Below are 25084 nucleotides of genomic sequence, written 5' to 3' on the forward strand. Positions count from 1 at the left end.
GGGTCTGGAAACTGTCTGTGGCTTTTCACTGGTACTACCCCCACTTTTCCCTGGTACTGATTTAGGAAAACCACAAAAATTCTATGTCGTCTTGCTGAACATGCTGCCAAACATGATATCCTTCATTTCAATGACTGCTTCACAGCCTGTGCCATACGGACCCTTCCAACCAACAGCAGCTTGAGAAGATAGAGTCACATAATTATACCTGCAGTTCTGGTACGTATTGAGTTTACTGTACCATAGTAGGATAGCTCACCACTGGCATAGTAAAAACAAAATTGCATAATTTATTGTTAAATTGGAGATAGTAGGTGCCATTTTGTTTGGGTTCCTCTAGCAGGATGTTGTGGTAATTTGGCTTGTGGATTTCCTTTTGTACCAAGACTGCAGACATGTATGTGCAAATAAACAAAAAATTAACTACCTGACTTTATTTGTTCAAGATGATAATTCAAAATTTATGACTACCCCTGTTGGCTACTTCTGTAAAATATACCAACAACAAATTATGACTAGTGCTAACTACTCACACTGATAATTACGTCTAGAAGTACTGATAATTACTTATAGATTACTTTATATATGTATATTAGGGAAAATAAAAAACAACTGCTTTGAAAAATGCTTCTGCTTCTTCTCTTGCACTACTCAGCTGCTATCTACTGCTTCAAACAAACAATGGAAAATCCAGAATGGAATAATGAAAATACTATGAAAAGGATAGATTGCCACTTAGAATATAGGGGAGATGTTGAGTCACGTACAGGCACACCAAAAGACTGCTAAACATGTGGACTTTCAGCCAAACGGCCTTCTTCTAAAGTGGACAACACAAGTACAACTCATGCTCGCATGACCACTGTCTCTGGTCCAGCCTGCATGTGACTGCATGGTGGGAGTCACAGTCTGTGTGGTAGAGGTAAGGAAGGAGCTGGGGTGGGGAGGGGGAGGGATAGCAGAGCAGGGGTGGTGAGAGTATGCAGAGACCTGATGGGGACAGTGTATGACAGCTTGGTGCAGTTGGGAGGTTGGGGGGGGTGGGGGTGGAAAATGGGAGGAGGAGGGGGGTGGATGGACAGAGAGAGAGAGAGAGAGAGAGAGAGAGAGAGAGAGAGAGAGAGAGAGAGAGAGTGATTTTATTCCACCAGTGCACCCACTAGTGTCTCTCTCTCTCTCTTTCTCTCTCCCTCCTCTACTTGTCTTTCTGATTCCTTTCCTCTACTTCTTGCTTTTTCCACTCCCAGCGCCCCCCCCCCCCCTCGTCTAACTACTTCACGACTACACCTCTGCCCTACTCTGTCCCCACCACATCTTTGCATGCTTCCACAAGCAGCACTTTACTGTCCCCAACTGCATGCCCTGCTATCTCTCTTCCTCCCTGACCCAGCCTCCTCCTTACCTCTACCACTCAGACTGCTTCTTCCATCCTGCACAGTCTGGTCTCAGTGGCCAAAGGCAGTGGTCATGTGTGTGTGAAGTGTGCTTGCATGAATGTGTGTGTGTGTGTGTGTATGTGTGTGTTTACTTTATAAGAAGGCCTTTTGGTGGAAAGCTCTCATTTTTAGCAGTTTTTAGGCGTGCCTGTCTGTGACTCAGCATCTCCTCTATATGGTGAGCACCAATCTGTCCCACTCACAATATTGTCATTAATACTTCAAATAAAAACTTTACCTCACACAATACACTACATTCTAGCTATATATTGACAAAATCCAGATTTATTTAATACAAATGTTAGAGAGATGTGGTATTTACATCTCTGAACCCAAATACTCTGATAAATGGCATGGGGAGTTGCTAATGAAGTATTCCTTTACTGTGTTTTTGAATATCTGGGGATTTGAAATTTCTTGCCTGGCAACATGTTATAGACTTCTGCACCAGAGTGTAAAACACCATTATGAACCCCAATTAGGGAAGTAAAACTTATGGAAGAAATTATGTTTACTTCTATTGTGGTTGGCATTTGCAGAGTTCATACTGCATTCACTGCAAATACAATTAGAGACTATATGTATTGGAATGTAACTCTAGGTCCCCAAAGAGGTTTATGCAAGGTAGAAAGTTATCAACTTAACGCAATATTTTTGTTGCACCCTTCCATACTATAAAGAGATTTTAGGAGTGCAAAGCAGACAGTACTGGGTCTTTTGGTTATCTCTTCCACATGCTGGTGCCACTCCAATTTATTATCCATGAGGATTGAGCATTTTGATCAATTTATCTGTGTGTTCTCATTATAGCTTGTTATCAAAGTGGACTGCAAGGAATTTTACATACAGTGTTTCATATAGTACATGACTATTAATGTCAGTTTATGACACCAACAGTTTATTGGCACATAAATTACATTATGTAAGTCTTTGTGAGAAAAGTTTCTTGTTGTCAACCAGTTACTGGCCTGTTCAGCTTTCATCATAGCTGTTCTGTTATGGTTGAGTTTAGGGCCATTCAGTTGTGTGCTTGCAGTATCAGCAAACATTACAATCTTTGAATGGCCCTTTAAAGCCTTTAAAAGATCTTTCTTGTAGATCAAAAATAAGAATGCACCCAGTACCAAATCTTGTGGCAATCCACATTTTATGTTTTGCAATTCTGAATTTGAATTTGCTCCTTTGGTGTAATTTGTTCATTACTTGCCTTCTTTTCTCTCAGTGTAAAATGCTTAATTTCACAGAATTGTTGAAACTATTACTTAAGTATTAACAACATTGTTATAAATGCAAACTATAATTTATTTGTTCTCGTTTTAGGTGACAATGGACCATGGGAAGTAAAATGTGACTTAGCTGGGTCAAGTGGCCCCTTTGTAGGAGCATGGCAGCGAGATGTGTTGCATGGAGGTGGAGGAGGAAGTGCTGCAAAACAAACTGTTTGGGAAGGTGGTCACAGAGTTCCCAGCTTAGTGCTATGGCCAGGATACATAGAGGTAAGAAAGAACAACATATATTTATCAATAATTTTAAATGTCAAATTAATTGCACAGACTTTTTTGTTTCAGTATCATCATCATCATCATCATCATCATCATCATCATTATCATTTAAGACTGATTATGCCTTTCAGCATTCAGTCTGGAGCATAGTCCCCCTTATAAAATTCCTCCACTATCCCCTATTCAGTGCTAACAATGGTGCCTCTTCTGATGTTAAAGCCTATTATTTCAAAATCATTTTTAACCAAACCCAGGTACCTTCTCCTTGGTCTACCCTGACTCCTCCTACCCTCTACTGATTAACCCATGAGTCTCTTGGGTAACCTTGCTTCTCCCATGCATGTAACATGACCCCACCATCTGATTTCCTCATTGTGGACACCCTCCTGCCATTGTTCCCATCTACTAGTACCTGCAATCATACTAGCTACTTTCATATCCGTAACCTCAACCTCATTGATAAGGTAACCTGAATCCAACCAGCTTTTGCTCCCATACAACAAAGTTGGTCGAAAGATTGAACGGTGCACAGATAACTTAGTCTTGGTACTGACTTCCTTCTTGCAGAAGAGAGTAGATCGTAGCTGAGCACTCACTGCATTAGCTTTGCTACATCTCGCTTCCAGTTCTTTCACTATGTTGCCATCCTGTGAGAATATGCATCCTAAGTACTTGAAACCATCCACCTGTTCTAACTTTGTTCCTCCTATTTGGCACTCAATCCATTTATATTTCTTTCCCACTGACATTACTTTCGTTTTGGAGATACTAATCTTCATACCATAGTCCTTACATTTCTGATCTAGCTCTGAAATATTACTTTGCAAACTTTCAATCGAGTCTGCCATCACAACTAAGTCATCCGCATATGCGAGACTGCTTATTTTGCTTTCACATATCTTAATCTCACCCAGCCAGTCTATTGTTTTCATCATATGATCCATAAATAATATGAACAACAGTGGAGACAGGTTGCAACCTTGTCTTACTCCTGAAACTACTCTGAACCATGAACTCAATTTACTGTAAACTCTAACTACTGCCAGACTATCTATGTAAAGACCTTTAATTGCTTGCAAAAGTTTGCCTCCTATTCCATAATCTTGTAGAACAGACAATAACTTCCTCCTAGGAACCCTGTCATATTCCTTTTCTAGATCTATAAAGCATAGTTACAATTCTCTGTTCCACTCATAACACTTCTCCATTATTTGCTGTAAGCTAAAGATCTGGTCCTGACAACCTTTAAGAGGCATAAGCACACAATGATTTTCATCCAATTTGTCCTAAACTAATACTCGCACTTTCCTTTCAACAATACCTGAGAAGATTTTACCCACAACACTGATTAAAGAGATACCTCTGTAATTGTTACAATCTTTTCTGTTTCCATGTTTAAAGATTGGTGTGATTACTGCTTTCATCCAGTCTGATGGAACCTGTCCCGACTCCCACGCCACTTCAATTATCCTGTGTAGCCATTTAAGACCTGATATTCCACTGTATTTGATGAGTTCCGACTTAATTTCATCCACCCCAGCCGCTTTATTGCATTGCAATATATTGACCATTTTCTTCACTTCCTCAAATGTGATCCTAATTCCATCATCATTCCTATCCCATTGTACATCGAAATCTGAAACATTACTGATCGTATTTTCACCTACATTGAGCAACTCTTCAAAATATTCCCTCCGTCTGCCCAAGGCATCAACAGGATTCACCAGCAGTTTTCCTGACCTGTCCAAAATACTTGTCATTTCCTTCTTACCTCCCTTTTGCAGACTGCTAATTACACTCCAGAATGGCTTTCCAGCAGCTTGACCCAAAGTCTCCATCCTGTTTCCAAAGTCTTACCAAGATTTCTTCTTGGATGTTGCAATTATCTGATTGGCTTTGTTTCTTTCTTCAAGATAACTTTCTCTGTCTACCTGAGTTCTAGTATGTAGCCATTTTTGATACGCCTTCTTTTTCCTTTTACAGGCTGCCTTGACTGTGTCATTCCACCAAGCTGTTTGCTTCATCCTACCTTTACACACTACTGTTCCAAGACATTCTTTAGCCACTTCTAGTACTGTGTCCCTGTACCTTGTCCATTCCTTTTCCAATGGCTGTAATTGACTACATTCAACTAACTGGCACCTTTCTGAGATCACTGTTATGTACTTGTGCCTGATTTCCTTATCCTGAAGTTTCTCCACTCTTATCCTCCTACATATGGACCTGACCTCGTGCACTTTCAGCCTCACATTACCAATTTCACTGCAGATTAAATAGTGATCAGTGTCATCAAAGAATCCCCTGAATACACATGTGTCCCTCACAGCCTTTCTGAATTCCTGATCTGTTATTATATAGTCAGTGACAGATCTGGTTCCCCTGCCTTCCCAAGTATACCGGTGAATGCTCTTATGTTTAAAAAAGGAGTTTGTGATTACTAAGCCCATACTGGCACAGAAATCCAAGAGTTGTTTCCCATTCCTGTTGGCCTCCATATCCTCTCCAAATTTACCCATAACCTTTTCATACCCTTCTGTTCGATTTCCAATCCTGGCATTAAAATCACCCATGAGCAGAACACTGTCCTTGTCCTTTACTCTAACCTATCCATCTTATCTTGATCTGTCCCTTCACAATGCGAATATACTGACACAATCCTAATTTTCTTGCTAGACACTGTCAAATCTATCCACTTATTGCAACTACGCTGGGTTCCATTTCTTTCCTGATGTAAAGCCCTACACCCCATTGTGCTATTCCTGCTTTGACTCCTGACAGGTTGACCTTGCATTCTCCCACTTCCTCTTCTTTCTCACCCCTTACCCGAATGTCACTAACACCTAAAACGTCCAACTCCATCTTACTTGCAGCCTCTGCCAGCTCTACCTTCTTCCCAGAGTAGCCCCCATTGATATTAATAGCTCCCCATCTCGTTACCGTTCGTTTGCCGAGTCATATCTTAGGAGTCCCTGGTTTGTCAATTAGAGGTGGGACTCTGTCACCTCCAAAGGTCTGAGGCATTTTGCTCTGATTGTTGCCAGCATCATATTTAAAGTACCAGCGAAGCAGGTTGCTAGCCTTACTTGCCCTGGATCCCATTGAGTTTTACCCCTAACGGTTGAGGGACTAACCGGTGGATTTGGTAGTCTTTGCCGTCTGAGCACAAAGGTGACCATGACTCAGAATATGTCCGAGATGCCCACCCTTATTTCAAAGTAACTGGTATCCCGACTGTCAGGACCACTTACTTGGCCACTCATACATTGCCCGTGGTTCATGAACTAGGACATGACAACAGGACAGGAGAACAGGAACCCATACCCATTGTCTCAATAAAGTATCTCATATTGTGTTGGATTTTCTACCACATTTTCTGTAGGTATCTATTGAGAGTTGTCATTGGCTTGTGTGTGTGACCAATATTGATCTAAGAAATTGGTCAAAGATTTAGGAAATGAAATGACTATGCTCTGACTAAACATGGGATCATCAGTGTACATTCAGTTTTATTGACTGTGGTCTTAATATTTCTGGCTCCCATTTTTAATATGTTCATCAAATTGTCTGTCAAATTGCCACAAAGAAATTGAGTATTTTCCTGTAAAAGCTTGTAAAAATGCAACTGATTATAAAGAGACTTTCAGCTCAAATTTGCTGAGTGAATATCTTCTAAGAAATCCTATCTGTGAATCACTACACCATACAAATGTAGGACCACTGTTTGAGTTGTGTATTCCTTTCTTTAAATGTTTCTGATTGGTTTCTTAACCCTATCACTGTTGTTAGTGAGTTCATTTTTTGCAGTTTCTATCTGGTCATTCAGTCCCTGATATTTCTTGTGCATTCTTACCATTGTCTTGCAGACTTTCCCGACATTGTCATACTTTCATCATGCCTAAGAACTCTTTCTTTTCCTTCATCTTCTTTAACATCTATACCTCTTTTTTGTGTTGTCTTCTATTCTTTACCTGGCCTACCTTACCCCTTTCTTCATTTGTACATGTTTCCATCTTTCTATTAATATCACAACTGTATCTTAGCTATAATTAATTGTCATTCACTACCCAACTATTCTTCCTTTTCTGGATTCTCACATGACAATGCACAGGTTGCAGTACTGTCCATGAAGTTCACCTCTGAAATTCTCACATTTTAGGTCCTAAATAATTATGAAGTATGTCTCTGCAGAATTTTTGTTCTTATGATGATTTATTGCATTAAATTTTACTATATCACACTGTCTTTTGAATTTTCACATTAACAAAGCCAAAATTACATTGCTCATCCAAACTAAAAAAATACATCTGATCACATCAGAGGCATTCTTACTGCTCTCCCACTCTGGTAATAACAATATTCCAAAGGATTTACAGTTTTTCTTGACAAGTGAATTTCTATTGGTTTAGATTATTATTTTATACATGAATCAAGAAATAAACATAATAAACAGTACTAGATCGTGTAATTAATAATAGAAATTTTAAGTGTGCCAAGTGTTTTTTAATTTCAAATATTTTTAAAAAAACAATTTTGACTACATGTCAATTGTAAGAGTGAAAATAAAGTAACTTTTTGTCATAAACTTTTGATTGAAGTGTAACATATTGTGTATAAAATTACATGAAAATTTTCAGAAAAGCAGCTGAGATAATATTGACCTGACAAAAATTCAAAAAATATTTCTGGTATTTACTGGTGTTTGCCTTCAGTACCATCATCTAGAATCACACAAAAAAGTACACACAGATTTGTTGCATTGATATGGATGCAGAAATCTGACTCCCCCCTCCTTTTGTGTCCACTTCTGTTACGATTCCGGCAAACTAACTGTTTAATTGTTTCCTTCCACTCATGTGTTCATTTCCAAATGTTCAATATGATATGTAACATTTGCTTGATGCCTTCCTGTATGGCTGTTTTCCTGCTCTTGCAGCAGCACTCTTTCCAAGATTTTTAGGGTCATAACTCTACCTCTGAAGAGCTCCAAGCCTCCCTCCATAAGTCTGCGGCACTGTCCAGTGTTCCCCCACTGTATGTAGATATTTGTTAATAGTTTACTAGACATTATTCCAAGTGAGTTATGCAGACAAACTACATTCACATTTCATTCTTAACACTTACATAAGTAAATTATGAGGAAATCATGCTTACCACTGTTTTTCTCTTCTAGTACAATTACAAAAGCATTTGTATAAATTATACAATCCGTTGAAAATTGCTGCACTCCACTTCAAAGTGTAACAATCTGTGTTCAAATCTGCTTTACAATACCTAAAGTGTAGACAGCAAAAGACATACATGAAATAAAAGATTGCATTTGGTGATATCAACATAAGTTGAAAAACATACCGTTCCCATTCAAATTTATCCCTGTACCTGATATTTCCTCATCTTACAATACCTTCTTTCCAGAGGACTGCCTGTCCCTTGTTATCATGCCTGTCACTTGCTCTTTGTGCACTGAAGTAGTCTCTTCCTGATCACTTTTAATGTTAATTACATTATTGTAACTGATAATATCTTTACAGTAAAGTCCAATGAACAAAATTTTTATTTACAATCCAATAAGCAGTGGCCTGTCTGGCCATGACATACAGGGTGTTACAAAAAGGTACAGCCAAACTTTCAGGAAACATTCCTCACACACAAATAAAGAAAAGATGTTATGTGGACATGTGTCCGGAAACGCTTAATTTCCATGTTAGAGCTCATTTTAGTTTCGTCAGTATGTACTGTACTTCCTCAATTCACTGCCAGTTGGCCCAATTGAAGGAAGGTAATGTTGAATTCAGTGCTTGTGTTGCCATGCGACTCATTGCTCTACATTACTAGCATCAAGCACAGCAGTACGTAGCATCAACAGGTTAGTGTTCATCACGAACGTGGATTTGCATTCAGTGCAATGTTTACAAATGCGGAGTTGGCAGATGCCCATTTGATGTATGGATTAGCATGGGGCAATAGCCGTGGCGTGGTACATTTGTATCAAGACAGATTTCCAGAACGAAGGTGTCCCGACAGGAAGACGTTTGAAGCAATTGATCGGCGTCTTAGGGAGCACGGAACATTCCAGCCTATTGTTCGTGGCTGGGGAAGACCTAGAATGATGAGGACACCTGCAATGGATGAGGCAATTCTCTGTGCAGTTGACGATAACCCTAATGTCAGCGTCAGGGAAGTTGCTGCTGTACAAGGTAACGTTGACCACGTCCATGTATGGAGAGTGCTACGGGAGAACCAGCTGTTTCCATACCATGTGAAGCGTGTGCACGCACTATCAGCAGCTGATTGGCCTCCAAGGGTACACTTCTGTGAATGGTTCATCCAACAATGTGTCAATCCTCATTTCAGTGCAAATGTTCTCTTTACGGATGAGACTTCATTCCAACGCGATCAAATTGTAAATTTTCACAATCAACATGTGTGGGCTGACGAGAATCCACATGCAATTGTGCAGTCACATCATCAACACAGATTTTCTGTGAACGTTTGGGCAGGCATTGTTGGTGATGTCTTGATTGGGCCCCATGTTCTTCCACCTACACTCAATGGAGCATGTTATCATGATTTCATACAGGATACTCTACCTGTGCTGCTAGAACATGTGCCTTTACAAGTGCGACACAACATGTGGTTCATGCACGATGGAGCTCCTGCACATTTCAGTCGAAGTGTTCGTACGCTTCTCAACAACAGATTCGGTGACCGATGGATTGGTAGAGGCGGACCAATTCCATGGCCTCCACGTTCTCCTGACCTCAACCCTCTTGACTCTCATTTATGGGGGCATTTGAAAACTCTTGTCTACGCAACCCCGGTACCAAATGTAGAGACTATTTGTGCTCATATTGTGGACGGCTGTGATACAATACGCCATTTTCCAGGCTGCATCAGCGCATCAGGGATTCCATGCGACAGAGGGTGGATGCATGTATCCTCGCTAATGGAGGACATTTTGAACATTCCCTGTAACAAAGTGTTTGAAGTCATGCTGGTATGTTCTGTTGCTGTGTGTTTCCATTCCATGATTAATGTGATTTGAAGAGAAGTAATAAAATGAATTCTAACATGGAAAGTAAGTGTTTCCGGGCACATGTCCACATAACATATTTTCTTTCTTTGTGTGTGAGGAATGTTTCCTGAAAGTTCGGCCGTACCTTTTTGTAAAACCCTGTATGTGTCCTTTTGTTAAATCAGGATACAAAATTTACTAAATCTAAGTTCAAGAGGGTAGTCAGTATGCCAAAAATTGATTATTTTAGGAAGCTTTTCAAAGACATGAATTTGAGTGATGTATACAGTGCTCATGACATGAATGAAGAATACAACACTTTGACTGCTAAAGTCCTAACTGCATTTGAAAGTTGATGAGTGTCAGAACCAGAAATTAAGAGTAGCAGACAGCACCTTTAGGACATTCAGTCCACCTGAACTGCAGCCTGCTACTAAATCTGTGGATTACTTAAATGTTACACAGTATATTTTACATCTTTCTTTTTACATCTATTTGTACTTATTGCTCCAATTGCTTTTCCATTAGGCTAGTACAAGACGCATTCATAGTATCGCAAAACTTTTCAACAAGAATAACTGTCACTGGAAAGATGGGATTTTTAAATTTGGTAGATGCTGTCATAAAATATTTCAGACCAGCCATTACAAATAACTTCAGTAATTTGACTGTGATCCTTACTACACCAGCAGAAGTAATGTCCCCATAAAATAATTAAAAGAAAAAATCTAGTGGTTGTGATAAAATATTAGCACATTTAAATAATGAGTATTCTTCTGAGTTAAATAACATATTAAGTTATTTGTGCAACCAGTCAATTATCAGTGAAAAATTTCCCAAATGGGTGAAACATGCAGAACTTAAATCTTTGTATAAGAAAGGAGATAAATAAATATCATCAAAGTTCCATCCAGTTTTACTTTTGCCAGCATTCTCAAAAATTTTAGAAAAGGTTATATCTGTTATGGTGTCAGGGTGGTGCAATAGTTATTGACACCATAATATGTCAGGAAGATGTCTCAGAATAATGAATTAGGTGGCGGGCCACGGGCGAAGCGTCAATGGTGTATGCAGACCCTGGGCAACAGGGCTTACCTCAGCAAAACACACAGCAGCATGTGGGCACTGGCCAGTGTGAGGATGAAAGGCAGGAAGGCAGCCAAAGTAGAAGTGTACCAGTAGTATCTTGGTGAGCATATGGCTGTGACCCACGGCAGAGTGCAAGTGTGACGGTCAGTTCACAGCTTGCTGAAGGTCAGGTGCAGGACACATCAAGCCATCGACTGTGAATCGAGGACCCCCTTGGCAGTGCCCAGGAGTCTCTTGATAACAGTCTGCAAGAGGTTCCAGCTCAGTTGGTTGGTGCAAGTTCAGGCCCTGGCAGCATTGAGCCTAGGTGCAGCCCATAGATCAGTGGCTAATGGAGGCAGTGATTAGTTGTTGATGAGACTGGATGACACATATCAGGTTGATGGCTGAGGTGAAGTTGTTCTTGGTGCAGACAGCAGCTAAAAACAAGTACTGCTAGGTCCATATAGCTAGTTTTTATGCCAATTTCACCAGCTATGTTTCAAATGGGGTTTGCCTCCAGTCTCATAGGGAGGCACACACAGTGCAGTGTCAGGCCCTGACAAGTGGTAACCTCACTTGTTTGAGTGCCAAACTTGTTGTCTTGAACCAGATTGGCTTAGCAGTATTCTGGTCCTGGCAGCCAAATTTTGAAGGCAGCACTCTGGCCTTCCTGATAACAGGTTCTGTAGCCTGCTAGGAGATTCAGTCCACTGAATCATAGGCTGCAACTAAATCTATGGATTACTTAAACATTACATTGCACATTTTACATTTTCTTTTGAAACCAATTTATAATCATTTCAATTGATTTCCCATTAGCCTAGTCCAATCCACAATGTCCGATGACTGCTATCTTTATGACTTATTACACTCTAGGTGTGACCCACTTGTTGGTATACAGTAAGTTCAGTATACAGAGAGTTCAGTGGGATGGGTGGTTTTCCATTGTAAATAGATATGGCCTGCTCAAATGAAAACCAGGATCAAGTTGGTATTCAAAGATAAAATCCCTATCACAAAGATTTTGTCATGTTATCCAATGCAGTACTGTTGTTTATGTTGAAACGTTTGCTCCCCTTCTTCACTGCAATAAGCTCATTCAGAGAGCATAGTTGGTTGGGATCCAAGGTATTGTCTGGAAAGGTCATGTTCTTAGGAGGTAATATTTCCAAATGTTTGTGGAACAAGTACAGTAGTGGATTTGTCAGGTTCAGAACCTTACCCTATGTCATAACTGCTGCAGCTGTAACGAATCTGTTCGAAATTGCAATTGTGGCAAAAATTCTGATATTGAAAGAGATTATTTGATTTAGACAAGAAATCTCAAAAGTTTGTCATTACAGTTATCTCTCATAGACATCAAGAATGCATGATCGTGGAGGTATCTTTTGATCACTTTAGCCTCCACCACTCAAAGATAACTTTGAGACAAATGCATATGTTTAGTGCTAGAACAGTTTCCAAACATTGCACTTTAGTAATTAGTTCTGCAGTGACACATGTATAGTTCAGTTCATTGTTTATACATATCTTAGTTTGGTGTAACTCGGAGTAATCAGCTTCCTGCTGCTGCTGCTGCTGCTGCTGCTGAAGTAGTCATTGTCCCGGTCCACTTCATCTGCTAACTGGATCAAGTTACGTGAATGCCATGAAATAATCCAGGTACCAAGTTGTTATGTAGTAGTTTATTTATGACAAACTGCACCACTTTTTCTTAGTGGGAGCCCACTCCACATAACAGGCTACATAGTCACAATACTGTATTACAACAATTAGATTATTGCGCAGATGTGCGATACAGTGGTTGCATCTCAAAACTGTCTCCAACTGAGCACCTCTGAGCCTTGTGCTCATCCTATTTATACATTTTTAACGATGAAGACAACACAACTACAGTCCGAATTAATAAAATTAACAATTAAAAGTTTAACATTAATATGAGTAACTATCCACAAAACCTTGCTTATTTTATGCTGAAACAGGCATATACAATAAAAAAGATTTTTACATAGGATATACATCATATTTTATAAAATACTGAAAAACAACAATGCTAACCTAATTTTTCTTGATTGTGGCTTCATTACTGAAAGCAAAATATTGCAAATGTATATTTGGCAAACATGACAAATCTGTTGGTAAGTGAGATGCTGACCTTTGGTCTGAAAAGACAACACAGTCTTAGTAAAATGTGGTGCAGTGTGATCTGTACACCATGAGCACCACATATTGCAGGGTCCTCTTGCCGGTGGAAGAAGCCATGCAGCATAAGTCTGTGGCCCATGCAAAGGCAAGTGAGGATGACCTCGTCCCACATGCATGGCTGGAAGGAGGTACTCCATGGCTACATTGGGGATGTAACAAGATGCAGCTTATTATCTGCCACTTCCAGCTGTTCTTCTTGTCATTGACTCATCTGTACCTGAACAGCAAGGCGAGAGCATGCAAGAGGATGGCATGCTGAGCTAATTGAGGATCACGACGTGTCTCCTTGGCTGCTATATCCACCTTTTCATTCCCTACAGTAACCATATGCCCTGGCACCCAGCGGAGAAACATCCCCCCCCCCCCCCCCCCCCCCCACTCACCAGCTTTCATAGTCAGAGGAGGGCATCCTGGACACACTGGGCTGCTGTATGTGCTGGGCACAAGCACTGCAGGGAGCAAAGGGCTCTCAGGGCATTGGAACAGATACAGAATTTAGCACTCAAAACACACCTCATCTACTCCAGTGCTTGCAAGATTGTGTCTAACTGCATGTTGAAGACAGTAAAGTCTTGTGGCAGTCAGATCTTGAGGATATGCTCAGGGAAAACAACAGAGTGTCTGATGGAATCCACCTGTTTATATCTGTCTGTATATAAAGCTACAGAGTTGTAGTGCTCAATTAAAAAGTCATAAAACAATGTACTAAAAACATACACAGGAGTACAATCTCTCCTGTACAGCACTAAATCTAAAATCACTCTGGGTCTCTGCAATAACCAGGGTAACAGGTGATTTTCAGTTAAAACCCTCGATTCAAGGTTGTACTTGCTCCATGCCAAGTGACCCCAACACTCATTGCATATGTATCCCAAATGGCCTTGTTACTTGTGGAAAATTGGAGGAAAGGCATTCCACAGACAGCCATGCAACTTGGTACACAGATGAATTCAGAGCAGTGAGGAGGCACCATGATGAGCTGTCACCATATGGTGAGTGGCAGTTCCCGACTGTCAGCACATAGACTGGGTATGGGGCAAATCCTATAAGCACCTTGGCTAACTGGTGGGTAGGTCAATAATCTTCAGATAAATGAGTCTCACAGATCCATATACTGTGCATCGTTAGTCTAGCTATGATCACATGAAAGTCATATAAAACTGGAGCAGACTCACATTGTTCTCTCCACAAGACCTGTGGCTAAGGCATTTTAAGATATTCAGTTCTTTATGAGTTCTGGCTTTCAGGTCTCTCAGGTGTGATTGCCATGACAATTTGGTGGAAAACATGAGGCCCAGAAACCTCAGTGAGTCTTTGAAATGTAGAATGGTGTCCCTCTTATCCAAGTAAAGTAAATTAAAAGTACAATGAGAATGATTAAAATGAACACACTCACATTTATCTGCGGAAAATTGAAAACCATTATTGCAGCCCAATCCTCTAACTTCTGAACTGTAGGCTGTGACTGATGAGTCACTGTTGCAACACTGGAGGAGGAGCAGAAAACTGCAAAATCACCCACAAACAAGTAGCACTATACAGGACTCCTTATCATAGATATGATACTGTTTATGACTATGGCTAAGAGGGTAACACTTAAAACACTGCCCTGAGGAACACCATTCCCCTGCTCAAAACAATCCAACAGTGTGTCACATACGAGGGACCAAAATAACTACTGAGACAGGAAAGACTGTACACAGATGAGGGAGGTGGCCATGAAAGCCCCACTGATGGAGTTGTGCAAGAATACTGTGTCTTCAGGTAGTATCAAACATCTTACTAATGTAAAAGAATAGAAAGAGACAATGATGTTTACTCTGGAAAGCCTGCTGAATAGCTGCCTCTTGTGAGGTTAGGTTGTTGACAGTGCACTGAAATCTCTGGAATCCTCACCGAGAATGGCTAAGGAGTTGCCTGGTCTCTAAAATCCTGACCAGATGATGGGTAACCATTCATTCCAGAGTCTTTCCTACATGGTTCGTTTAAGTAACACTGTGGTAACTACTGGGACATGTGCAGTCTTTTCATGGTTTGAGGAGAGGCACCAAAATTGCCTCTTTCCATGAGTTGGGAAACTGGCCTGATTGCCATATCAAATTAAAACAATCAAATCTTGGGAAAAGTCAAAGCATGCAGTACTGGATTTGGTCATGACTGGGTGCAGTATCAGGAGTCTCAGACAGTGCAAGTCCAGCTCCCACATGGAGAAAGGTCAGTTGTACATCTCAGAATTGTTGAATATGACATCCTTCTCTAAAGTCACATGATAGCAGTGGAGCACCAGAGCCTGACTGGCTTTGGCAGTAGTTGTTGCAAAATACTCTGCCATTGTCTGAGTGATGCCTCTGGGCATTGTCTGGAGATTCTCCTGTTTCAACACTGCCACTATTGGTAAATGACTGTGTCTGCTGGAAACCCTGCTGATGGCTTCCCTTTCTTCTGTAGAACAGGTAGAATGGTTGATGGAGTCCATAAATGCTTGCTATGACCAGTTCTTACTCTGTTCATGTAATGCTCCATCTAGTAGGTGGATCCACAGTAGGAAGTGGTCACTGGAATGAAGGTCATCAGTTGCTTCCCACTGAGCAGAGTATGCAAGGGCTGGAGAACAGAAGGAGAGGTCGATGGCTGAAGCTGACCCAGTAGTAGCCAAGAAATGAGTGGGACCACCTATTTTGACACCTATTTTGAAGATCCACAGCTCCTGAGACATCATGAGGTCCTTCAAGACTAACCCTAAGGGCAAGTACAGTTCGAGGTCCATAATATTTATGAGCTTTCAACTCACCCACTAGGAGAAATGGGCAGGGGAATTATTCTACAAGATCTGTGAGAATCTTAGTGCACACCACATCCTGTGGAGGTAAGTGTCATATGCAGATAGTGATCTTCTGACCCAAATGAACTGCAATGGCTGCAGCTTGTAGGTCAGCAACCAATAAGAGAACAGAGGAGTGGTGTGTGTTACTGACAAACATAGCAAACCCTCCCTTGGCCATCATTGCAATGGAGGGTATAAATCGGTAGTACAGGGGCATCAGGTGCTTTAAAATGTGCTCTCTGCAAACACAAGCACAGGGGGAATTCCTGTGTTATGAGCATCAGTTACTCCACATGTGTCCTGAACCCATTAATATTCCACTGTAGTATGGGAGCCATTTATCAAGGGGGTTACACTTTTATCCTACATTTCTGCCAGGGTGGGAAGCATGTAGTGGGTGGAGGCTCATTTGGGATGAGATCAATGCTCTGACATCAAGGTCCATCGCCTCCAAAGACAAATTGTGAGAAATGTCAGAGAGAGTGATATTATTGACCTTGTCAGACTGCTTACTTCCTGTCCCCATCAGTTGCTGGCTCTTTGCCTTGGATTTTGATTTTTTTTGTCTGGGAAGGCTTTGAAGTGACAACTGTGGAGCAGATCGTGGCAGTGCTGGACAGTAGACAAGACAGAACCTTTGGAGGGGCAGGGAGCTTTGCAGTGATGGCAACCATGGCATTTTCTGATGCCCCGAGAGGAGGTAGGGGCTTCAAAGTAACTGGAGCAGCACAATTGCATTGAAAAAAAGCAGGTAGTAATGCTGCCACTAACAATCTCCATTTGTGTAGCAACAACAGTCTTCTGGAATGACTGTTTAAGAACAGAAGCAAATGGGGTAGCAAACTTGGGGGCCTGCATGGCCCTACAGATCTTCTTGGCCTTACCATATAGAATGTGCTTGTTTTAATTTCCATATCTCTCTTTCTTCAGGGAAGAAACTGCAGTCCCTACTTCAGACAGAGTGATCCCCAGAGTAGTTTACACATTTGGGTGAGATGAACAACAGGCTGTGTTGTGGGTAGCCTGATTACATTGGCCACAACTGGATTTTCCCTTGCAACCAAAACTAACGTGCCCAAAGCACTGGCATTAAAAAAGTGCATTGGACTGGGAATGTAAGACTGCAAGCTTAGGTGAAGAAAACCTCCCTCGACATGCTATGGAAGTTTTGTAGTGTTGAAAGTCAATACAAATGAGTTTGATCTCACTAGATCACCATCCACCCTTTTTGTTATTCTTTGCACATCAACAGTGTCTTCTTGGGTGCATTCAGCTTTCAGTTCTCCTCAGGGAATGTCAACCAGATCCCTGTACGTCACAACACCTTTGATGTAGTTCAACGTGTTGTGCTATTCAGTTTCTGCTGCATACTCCCTGAGGCGCTGAGCTTTCTGGAAGTTCTTTGCTTGTCAGGAACCAGGCTGGAGAACCAACAGCAAAAGGTGCCCTCTTTCCTCTTAACTGTTATAAATACATTCTGTGCAGCAGCATATGTTTTTTGCTATTACCATAAGTACTCCAAAAAATCTCTGAGTCAGGAGGACTCCACAAGTCCTCTTGTTGGACTGGGTGCTGATACCCATCAGCAGCCCACCCATTCCACTGGGGGAGAAGGAGAAAATTTTGAGGGTTCCATCTCAGTTCCACGAGCAGCTAAGGAAATAAAAAACCACCTAGACAGAGCCCTGCATCCCTAGGTCAAACTTATACAATTAAGGAGTGGCAGGTTCCTGAGAGGTTGCCCACTAACCACTCCAACTCAAGAGCCATGCATTCATTGATGTGCAACACACCTAGAGATTGAGGACTTATTTATAGAGGTTTTTAACATCCTCATGATCTAGGCAGTCAAGCCAAGATCCTCACTCCCTGTGATATACAATGTTTTGCCACTATGCCTTACAGTGGTCACTAAAGTATGCTCAGAAATTACAGCGACAGAGGTGCGTGCCAGTACCCAGATCTGGAACCCCAGTGCTGCCAAGCTCATAACCAGCAAACAAATGCTGAGCCCCTGAGGGCAAACTCCATTCCCATCATGTGACATTCACTACAAAACATAACAAAAGAAATTCCCTAGATCACTGCATTAACAAGACATCTGCTACATCCCAAAACCTTTAACCTACCAGAATAAAGCTCATCCACACATCATAACACCTAAATTAACACTGTACCTGTCAAACCACATATGATTATTGATCTATAGTTATATGGCAATGTAACCATCCCCCTGTAAATACGCATTTGACTATTGATCTATAGCCATATGGCAATGTAACCATCCCCATGCTATGAGACCTCTGTATAGTCCCAAGCAAAATACATACCCATACATAAAAATGAAACTCCTCATAAAGGAATGCATTTAAATTGCTAAGAAACACTTAATTAATTTGTACAATGTCTATTCCCCAGACTCTCTCTACCATGGCATATGACATGAGATACATAAAAAGAAATATGCCTAATAAACCTTTAAAAAATCTCAATACGCTATCACTTCCATGGCCTTAAAGCATAAGGCAATTCACACATAGTTTTGTGGGTGTGGTCTGTCCTGCCTTCCTCTTACTATCTCTCCCCAGTTTTTTGAGCGATGTGCCACTAATGAATCTCAACCCAAAAAGGATGGATACATCTGACATGTATGACCTTTATACACATCGGCAGGTGACGAATTTCTTCCTTTTCATCCTTTGGAGTGTACAAGCTTCTTAACATCACCCATTACCCTACAGAGTACTCTGACAGCTTTTCATGGCACTGTCCCATCCATTTCTGATGTTTGAGTATTGACTTAGTATTCACTTTCTGTACCCACTTTCATACCTCTTGCAATGTCTTCATGAAATTTTGCACTGGTTCATCATATTTCCCCACTTTATGTTTAATTATCTCAAATAGTGATAGTATTTTCCAGGCCATAAATTACTTCCTGTGGTGGTAGGTCAGTGTCTTCATGGATCTTAGAATTATATGCTGTGATAATGTATAGCAAAAGAGTATCCCAGTCACTGTGATGGCTATTCACACAGTGGCTTAGCATTTTTCCTATTGCTTCAAGCACAAACTCCATTCTTCCATTTGCCTGTGGTTATAAATGTCTTGTCCTCAACTTAAGAATATCAATAGATGGCACAATATCAATTTTGACATAAAACTGGCTTTCTCAACTGTGATTAATGTGTCCAGAACACCAAACTTTAGTGACCAATTGTTCACCATTGCCTGTGCTACCATGTCAGCTTGCTGATTTGGCATTTCTACCATTCCCACAGAACACAAAAATGATCTATTATGGTCAGAATATAGCAGTGCCCTACTGTTTTGTCAAAAAGGTCCTAACATGAGCATGCCAATCATTCCAAAAGACATACTTGCTTTCAGTAACCTTTACAGTGGAAGACACTGATACTCAGCTCAGCCTGCTGCACATCTGGTACACAACTTTTAATGTATTGTTCCACATCTTGTCAGCATGTACACCACCAGTAATTTTTGGCTGCTTACTGTCCCACAATTCTACAGCCCCTATGAATGGGTAACATGTGATCATCAGCATGTTGAAACTCTTGTTCCTGCAACCTGAGAGGGACCACAACATGCAAACCAAGTTCTGTTGTCTTGCACAAAACTTTGTCATTCATAATGAACTGGGGTTGCATTGCAAATAGTTTGCATCCCTAGACAGCAGCTTGTGTTTTTTGCTGTTCTACCAGGGAGTGACCTACACTCTGTCACACATGTACTTTTATACTAAGGCCATGTACACATGTACAATCCTGTGATTTTTTCCAGGTTTATGGATTATACTGAAATTCAGTTCACCTAGCTTAAGTGCCCACTGTGTTAATCTAGTAGATGGATCCTTTATCTCATATAAACATTTCAGTGTCATGTGTTCTACTGTTAGCTTAAACTTCTGAGCATATAGACAACAATAGAAATATGTTGTATCATAAATGAGGCTTAACATTTCCTTGTCCACCATAGAGTAGTTCCTTTTTGCCGTATTTTTTTTGTGTAAGCAGTCACATGTTCCTTCCTCTTTACTTCCTGTCACACAGCCCAGTGCTTAACTACTTGCATTATGTGATAATGTGAACTCTTTTTGTAATTCAGAAAGACCAATATGGGGCAAGTTGATCAACCATTCTTTCAGTTTTGCCTACACATTCCAGTGCCTAATGGAACTTTATGCCTTTCTTCAGTAAGTGTGTTAGAGTACATTCTATTTCTGCAAACCTCAGGACAATTTTCCTATAATAATTCTCTAACCCCAAACAGCTGCAGTTCCTTCCTCATCTGAGGTGTTTGAAAGCTTTGTACGGTATTCACCAATATAGGATCTGTTCATATCCCAGCATGACTAATTACATGTCCCAAGTAATTCACCTCTTATAGCACATTGTGTATAATGTCTAAAACATCCCTTAATCATCATAAATGCTTTTCCATATATTTTACAAGAAAAATGACATTGGCCAGATACACCATCCACTGCTTTTGTTTCATTCCTCTCAAAACTTCAGCCACCAAACACAATGAAACATGACTGGGACAATCTTCAATCGAAATGGCTTATGCCAATATTGATAGTGACCACAAGAAACCATAAATGCTGTTTTCATCCGGTCCTCCAGTGCTGCCTCTAGCTGATGATAGCTACTACATAGGTCCATTGTGAAGAAATACCAACATTTCCCCAAATTGTCCAGAGATTCTATTATATTTGGGACTGGATATGTATCCGTAATTGTGTGATTATTGAGGTACCTATAGCCACAGCAAAACCTATGTTTCTTCTTTCCATCTGAGTTCTTCTTTGGCATAATCACAAGAAATGTACCAGGCTGCTACTTTCCTCAGTAACACTGTCCCAAATTTGCTAGTTAATTGACTCCTCCATCACAGTATGTAGGTGATGAGGTACACAATATGGTTTGTGATAGAGAAGTGATTCACTACCAGTTGAGACTATGTTGCATCACTGGGGTCACTGATTATTATTATTAAATTATGATTTTTCAGCTGTGTAAAATATTTTGAGGTGCCCCCCCAAAGGTGGGATACAACGCATCCCCAAATAAGGACATTGTGTTCAAATGGGTGCAGTATAAGTCAAAAAGTCAAAATATTTTATGTGATTTTATTTCACTAAAATACATAAATTACACAAAGCTTACTTATATACATAAATTATGGTTTTACACTTGTGAAGAATGATAATCAAAGAAACATTTTTTTTTCTATCCAGACATACGTGAAAGTTACATTTTACACAATAAAATTTGGTTTTTCCTGTGCAACTCGAATTCTTGCAACTGTCAAATGTTTTTTTGTCACCATCCACTGGAAGATGACCAATGTTGTCCAAATGAACATCAGCTTCTGGACGAACTTCTGCATTTGCTCGCTTTGAAGCACTTGGAATGGCACTGGATTCTCACTAGTGGGAGCTGGCAGGTGGCTTTTCTATTTTTGTCAGTACTTTGGCCACATTTTCCCTAAAGTGAAGCAAATGAAGGGTATTATTTTAGGAACACCTAATTGTGATGCATTTTTCTTGTACTCAATCCATGCATTTACACATGCAATATCAACTGCATGAACAAACATGTGAAGTATCTGCTTTTGCGATCTGATGAATGTGTGATAAATTGTGATCAGAAAATCCATCTTGTCAACCCCTCCCATATGTTGATTGTAAACTTGAATAATTTCTGGCCAGTTGATTTCAACATATTTCTTTTCAGTTTTATCCCATCTCTTACACAAATCTTTGTGTCCAATTTCCACAAAATTAGATGCCATTACCACAGGCTTATCGCCATACCATTTTGTTACTGTAACTTCTCCATCTTCACTTATCAATTCTTCAGCAGAGCCTCTACCACATTTTGTCATATCCTTGTCACTTGAAAATGGTGGGTTCTTGGAGTGTTTTTGGCGCACCGTAACTATAATTTGGGAAATAATTATTGAAAATGAGAAGCACATTTGTTTCATTGATTCTTTCTGCTAATTTCACCACTACTGATGTACCAAGACCAAAAATTTTTAACATTGCTGGATCAAGTTCTGTCATTGAGGTTTGATATATTATAAAATCAAACGTTTGACCATTTGTTCCACAGAGTGCAAATATTTTATTCCCCATGGTTTTCGGTAGCCCTTTACATACTGTTTTACATGCAGTAATCCCTTGAAAGGCACCATTTGCTCATTGACACTAAGATGTTCTTCTGTTGGTAAACTCAGCAATCGTTGTCTTATGGAATTGTATATTGGTCTGACTTTCCAAAATCGATCATTTTTATCAGGATAACTTGTCGTGTCAACACAGTAAAAGTTCTGTATCAGTTTTAGGAAATGGTTAACTGACATAGTGTCTGCTATTTGGGAAATACGTAGCTGCGGCTCCCAGTAACATCGAATACTGGAGTATTTCAAGTTTCCCATCAGAATGTGAATTTCTATAAGTGAAGGTATTTCTTTTTCTGTCATAGGAGCAAAATTACCTACACTTCTGTATACTTCATAAACATTTGTGCAATGCCCGCTAAATGCCCAATAGGCATGGCTGTCGTCCTGCATATTCGGATACAAAGCACGTGAACAGACATCAGACTAACCAATCTGGACATTCAAAGCCACCTTTTGGTCTGTTATGATTAAATGGATATTTTTCTTATTCAACTTTAGGCTGGGTATGCTGTAACAAATTTGTATGCTACAATAACATTCTCGCTGCCAATGCATTGTCGTTTGGGTGGGACGAGTGTTTCATGATTATCTCAGTGTCACTTATCATGCAGTTAGTGGGATTTGCATCTAGGCTACTCAGCTTACAATATACTGTATGATATAAAATGTCTAACATTACCTCCATCATTGTTCTCTTGTTCAACATTATTGCCAGGATCATCAGATAGATTGTCAGTTTCAGAGGGATAAGGAGCTCTATAACTTTTCATTCTTCTTCTGTAAGTGGCCTTCGTCTGTCTTGGGGCATTGTGAAATCACCATAAGATGACTATAAAGACAGTGAAATAATGTCCTAAATATCTATGCCATTATAACCTTTCAATCACAATGTCCTCATGTGGAGACATGTATAAAGTTATGTCACTTACCTTCCGTTCTGAAAGACACCTTTAGTTTTCACCTTCCATGTGACTGCACAATCAGTTTTGTTTTGTGGTACCACAGATTGACAGGAGATATTGACAGTGTTCTCAGATAAACTCTCTGCTTGTGATAATATGAGGACAATAATCACAAATAGTAAAATTTTTGAATGTTAATATACTAAGCATTTATTTAGTAGCCCTATGTCTTTATATGAGGATGCAATGACCGAAAGGAGCATATTTCAATAACAATTCCTCCATTGCTCCTTTCTCCATTCCTTTTAAATGTTTCTCTTTTCCATGTAATGCAGTAACACGAGTGGCATGCAGGGCCTGTCCATGGATAAGATTACTAAATAATACTTCCCAATATATTTAATACTTGATAAATTATCTTTTTCAGATCAACAGTCAGTTCATGGAACTAGAACTATAAATAAGAATAACCTTCGAAGTCACTTACTTTCGTCCGGTAAGGTGTCTATTACAGGAACACACATTTTGATTCATTCCTGACAGCAATAAATACTAATTACTGACAAAGCATACTTTAAGAGGAGCCTAAAGACTTTGGTGGCCAGCTCCTTCTGCTTTCTTAGTAGAACCGACTGATGTGAACTTATTATAATAATATCAAATCATGTGAGTATTAAGTAAAAATTAACTGCAGTACAGCCGTTGAACACTAGACTCGCATTCGGGAGGACGATGGTTCAATCCTGCGTCCAGCCATCCTGATTTAGGTTTTCTGTGATTTCCCTAAATCGCTCCAGGCAAATGCCGGGATGGTTCCTTTCAAAGGGCATGGCCGACTTCCTTCCCCATCCTTCCCTAATCTGATGAGACCGATGACCTCGCTGTCTGGTCTCCTTCCCCAAAACAACCCAACCCTTAACCTCTGTACATCTTCAGTACATTAATGTGACCAATGTAAAGAAGCAGTTAGCCTCCATAGCCAAGGTTACTAACTCTTGCACTGTGGCAGTGCTCAACTTGAAGGTAGGCTGGTTCAAATCCTGGTAGTGGATGAAATTTTCACTGCCAGTATTTGGCATCAGGGAGAGGAGAACTGGTGGCATAAAGTTCTTATCACTAGTCTTTGCACCAATGTTCTTAATTAAATTTCAAACCTCCCTGCAGTGTCTTGTGAACTGAGTGCATATGACACTGTTGATGGTGACACATCTGTTGGATGGTGATGTTAAGCTTGGCAGTTCCCTTGGTGCTATTCCAGAGCAGTGGGCTATATGCTAGCACTACGTTTCTCTCACTCCCTTCTCTCATCATCATCATCATCATCATCATCATCATTATCATACAACACAAATCTAATACTACACTACATATTTGCTTCCATTACACTCACCTACACTCCACAAACACACATACGACAGAACTCTTGCACATCAGTAAGGAAAGGGGTTGACATTTGTGGAGAAAAAAAACCCTGTCTGAGAGGTGACTGAATCCATCCCATGGGATACCTCACCCCACAGTTCCATGCAGTATTTTCTCTCTGATAGTTCATGATTAGAGTAGTCTAACAATTACTATATCCACCTCAATGAACAGTATGTTCACAAGTTTTGTGATAAGCCTTTTATTACCTTTGAAATGAAAACATGTTTAAGACTTTGTGACTAATTCTACATCCTTGAGGATCATTTTACTTGGGATCTCTAGTAGGTGCATTAACATATGTCTTTTTATGTAAATATGTATTGTGTATTCTTGTTTCATGACATGTTCTACATCCTTGAGAATCTCATCACTGCACATCTATGCAATGAAAAGTACATATAATGTAATCAAACTGGAGTGCTTCAACTGGCAGTCATTTCTGCTAAGATATATTGGGAGGTATGGTGCTCCTTACAAACTCAGCAATCACACTGTCA

At 40.2% G+C, this 25084-nt stretch overlaps 1 protein-coding gene across 5 annotated transcripts in view; it reads left to right on the forward strand.

The window, feature by feature from the left end:
- Positions 1 to 25084, forward strand: part of LOC124776548 (arylsulfatase G-like) — a 127677-nt gene that overhangs the window by 70444 nt on the left and 32149 nt on the right. For all 5 annotated transcript variants that reach the window (XR_007015632.1, XM_047251581.1, XM_047251582.1 and 2 more), the window contains one exon: positions 2757 to 2932. Coding sequence is in view for 4 of the 5 variants with exons in the window: in XM_047251581.1 (XP_047107537.1) it covers positions 2757 to 2932 (176 nt within the window). In the remaining variant the exon portion in view is untranslated. The remainder of the gene's footprint in view (positions 1 to 2756; positions 2933 to 25084) is intronic.

Source organism: Schistocerca piceifrons, chromosome 2 (assembly GCF_021461385.2).
Source record: "Schistocerca piceifrons isolate TAMUIC-IGC-003096 chromosome 2, iqSchPice1.1, whole genome shotgun sequence".
Lineage (NCBI taxonomy): Eukaryota > Metazoa > Arthropoda > Insecta > Orthoptera > Acrididae > Schistocerca > Schistocerca piceifrons.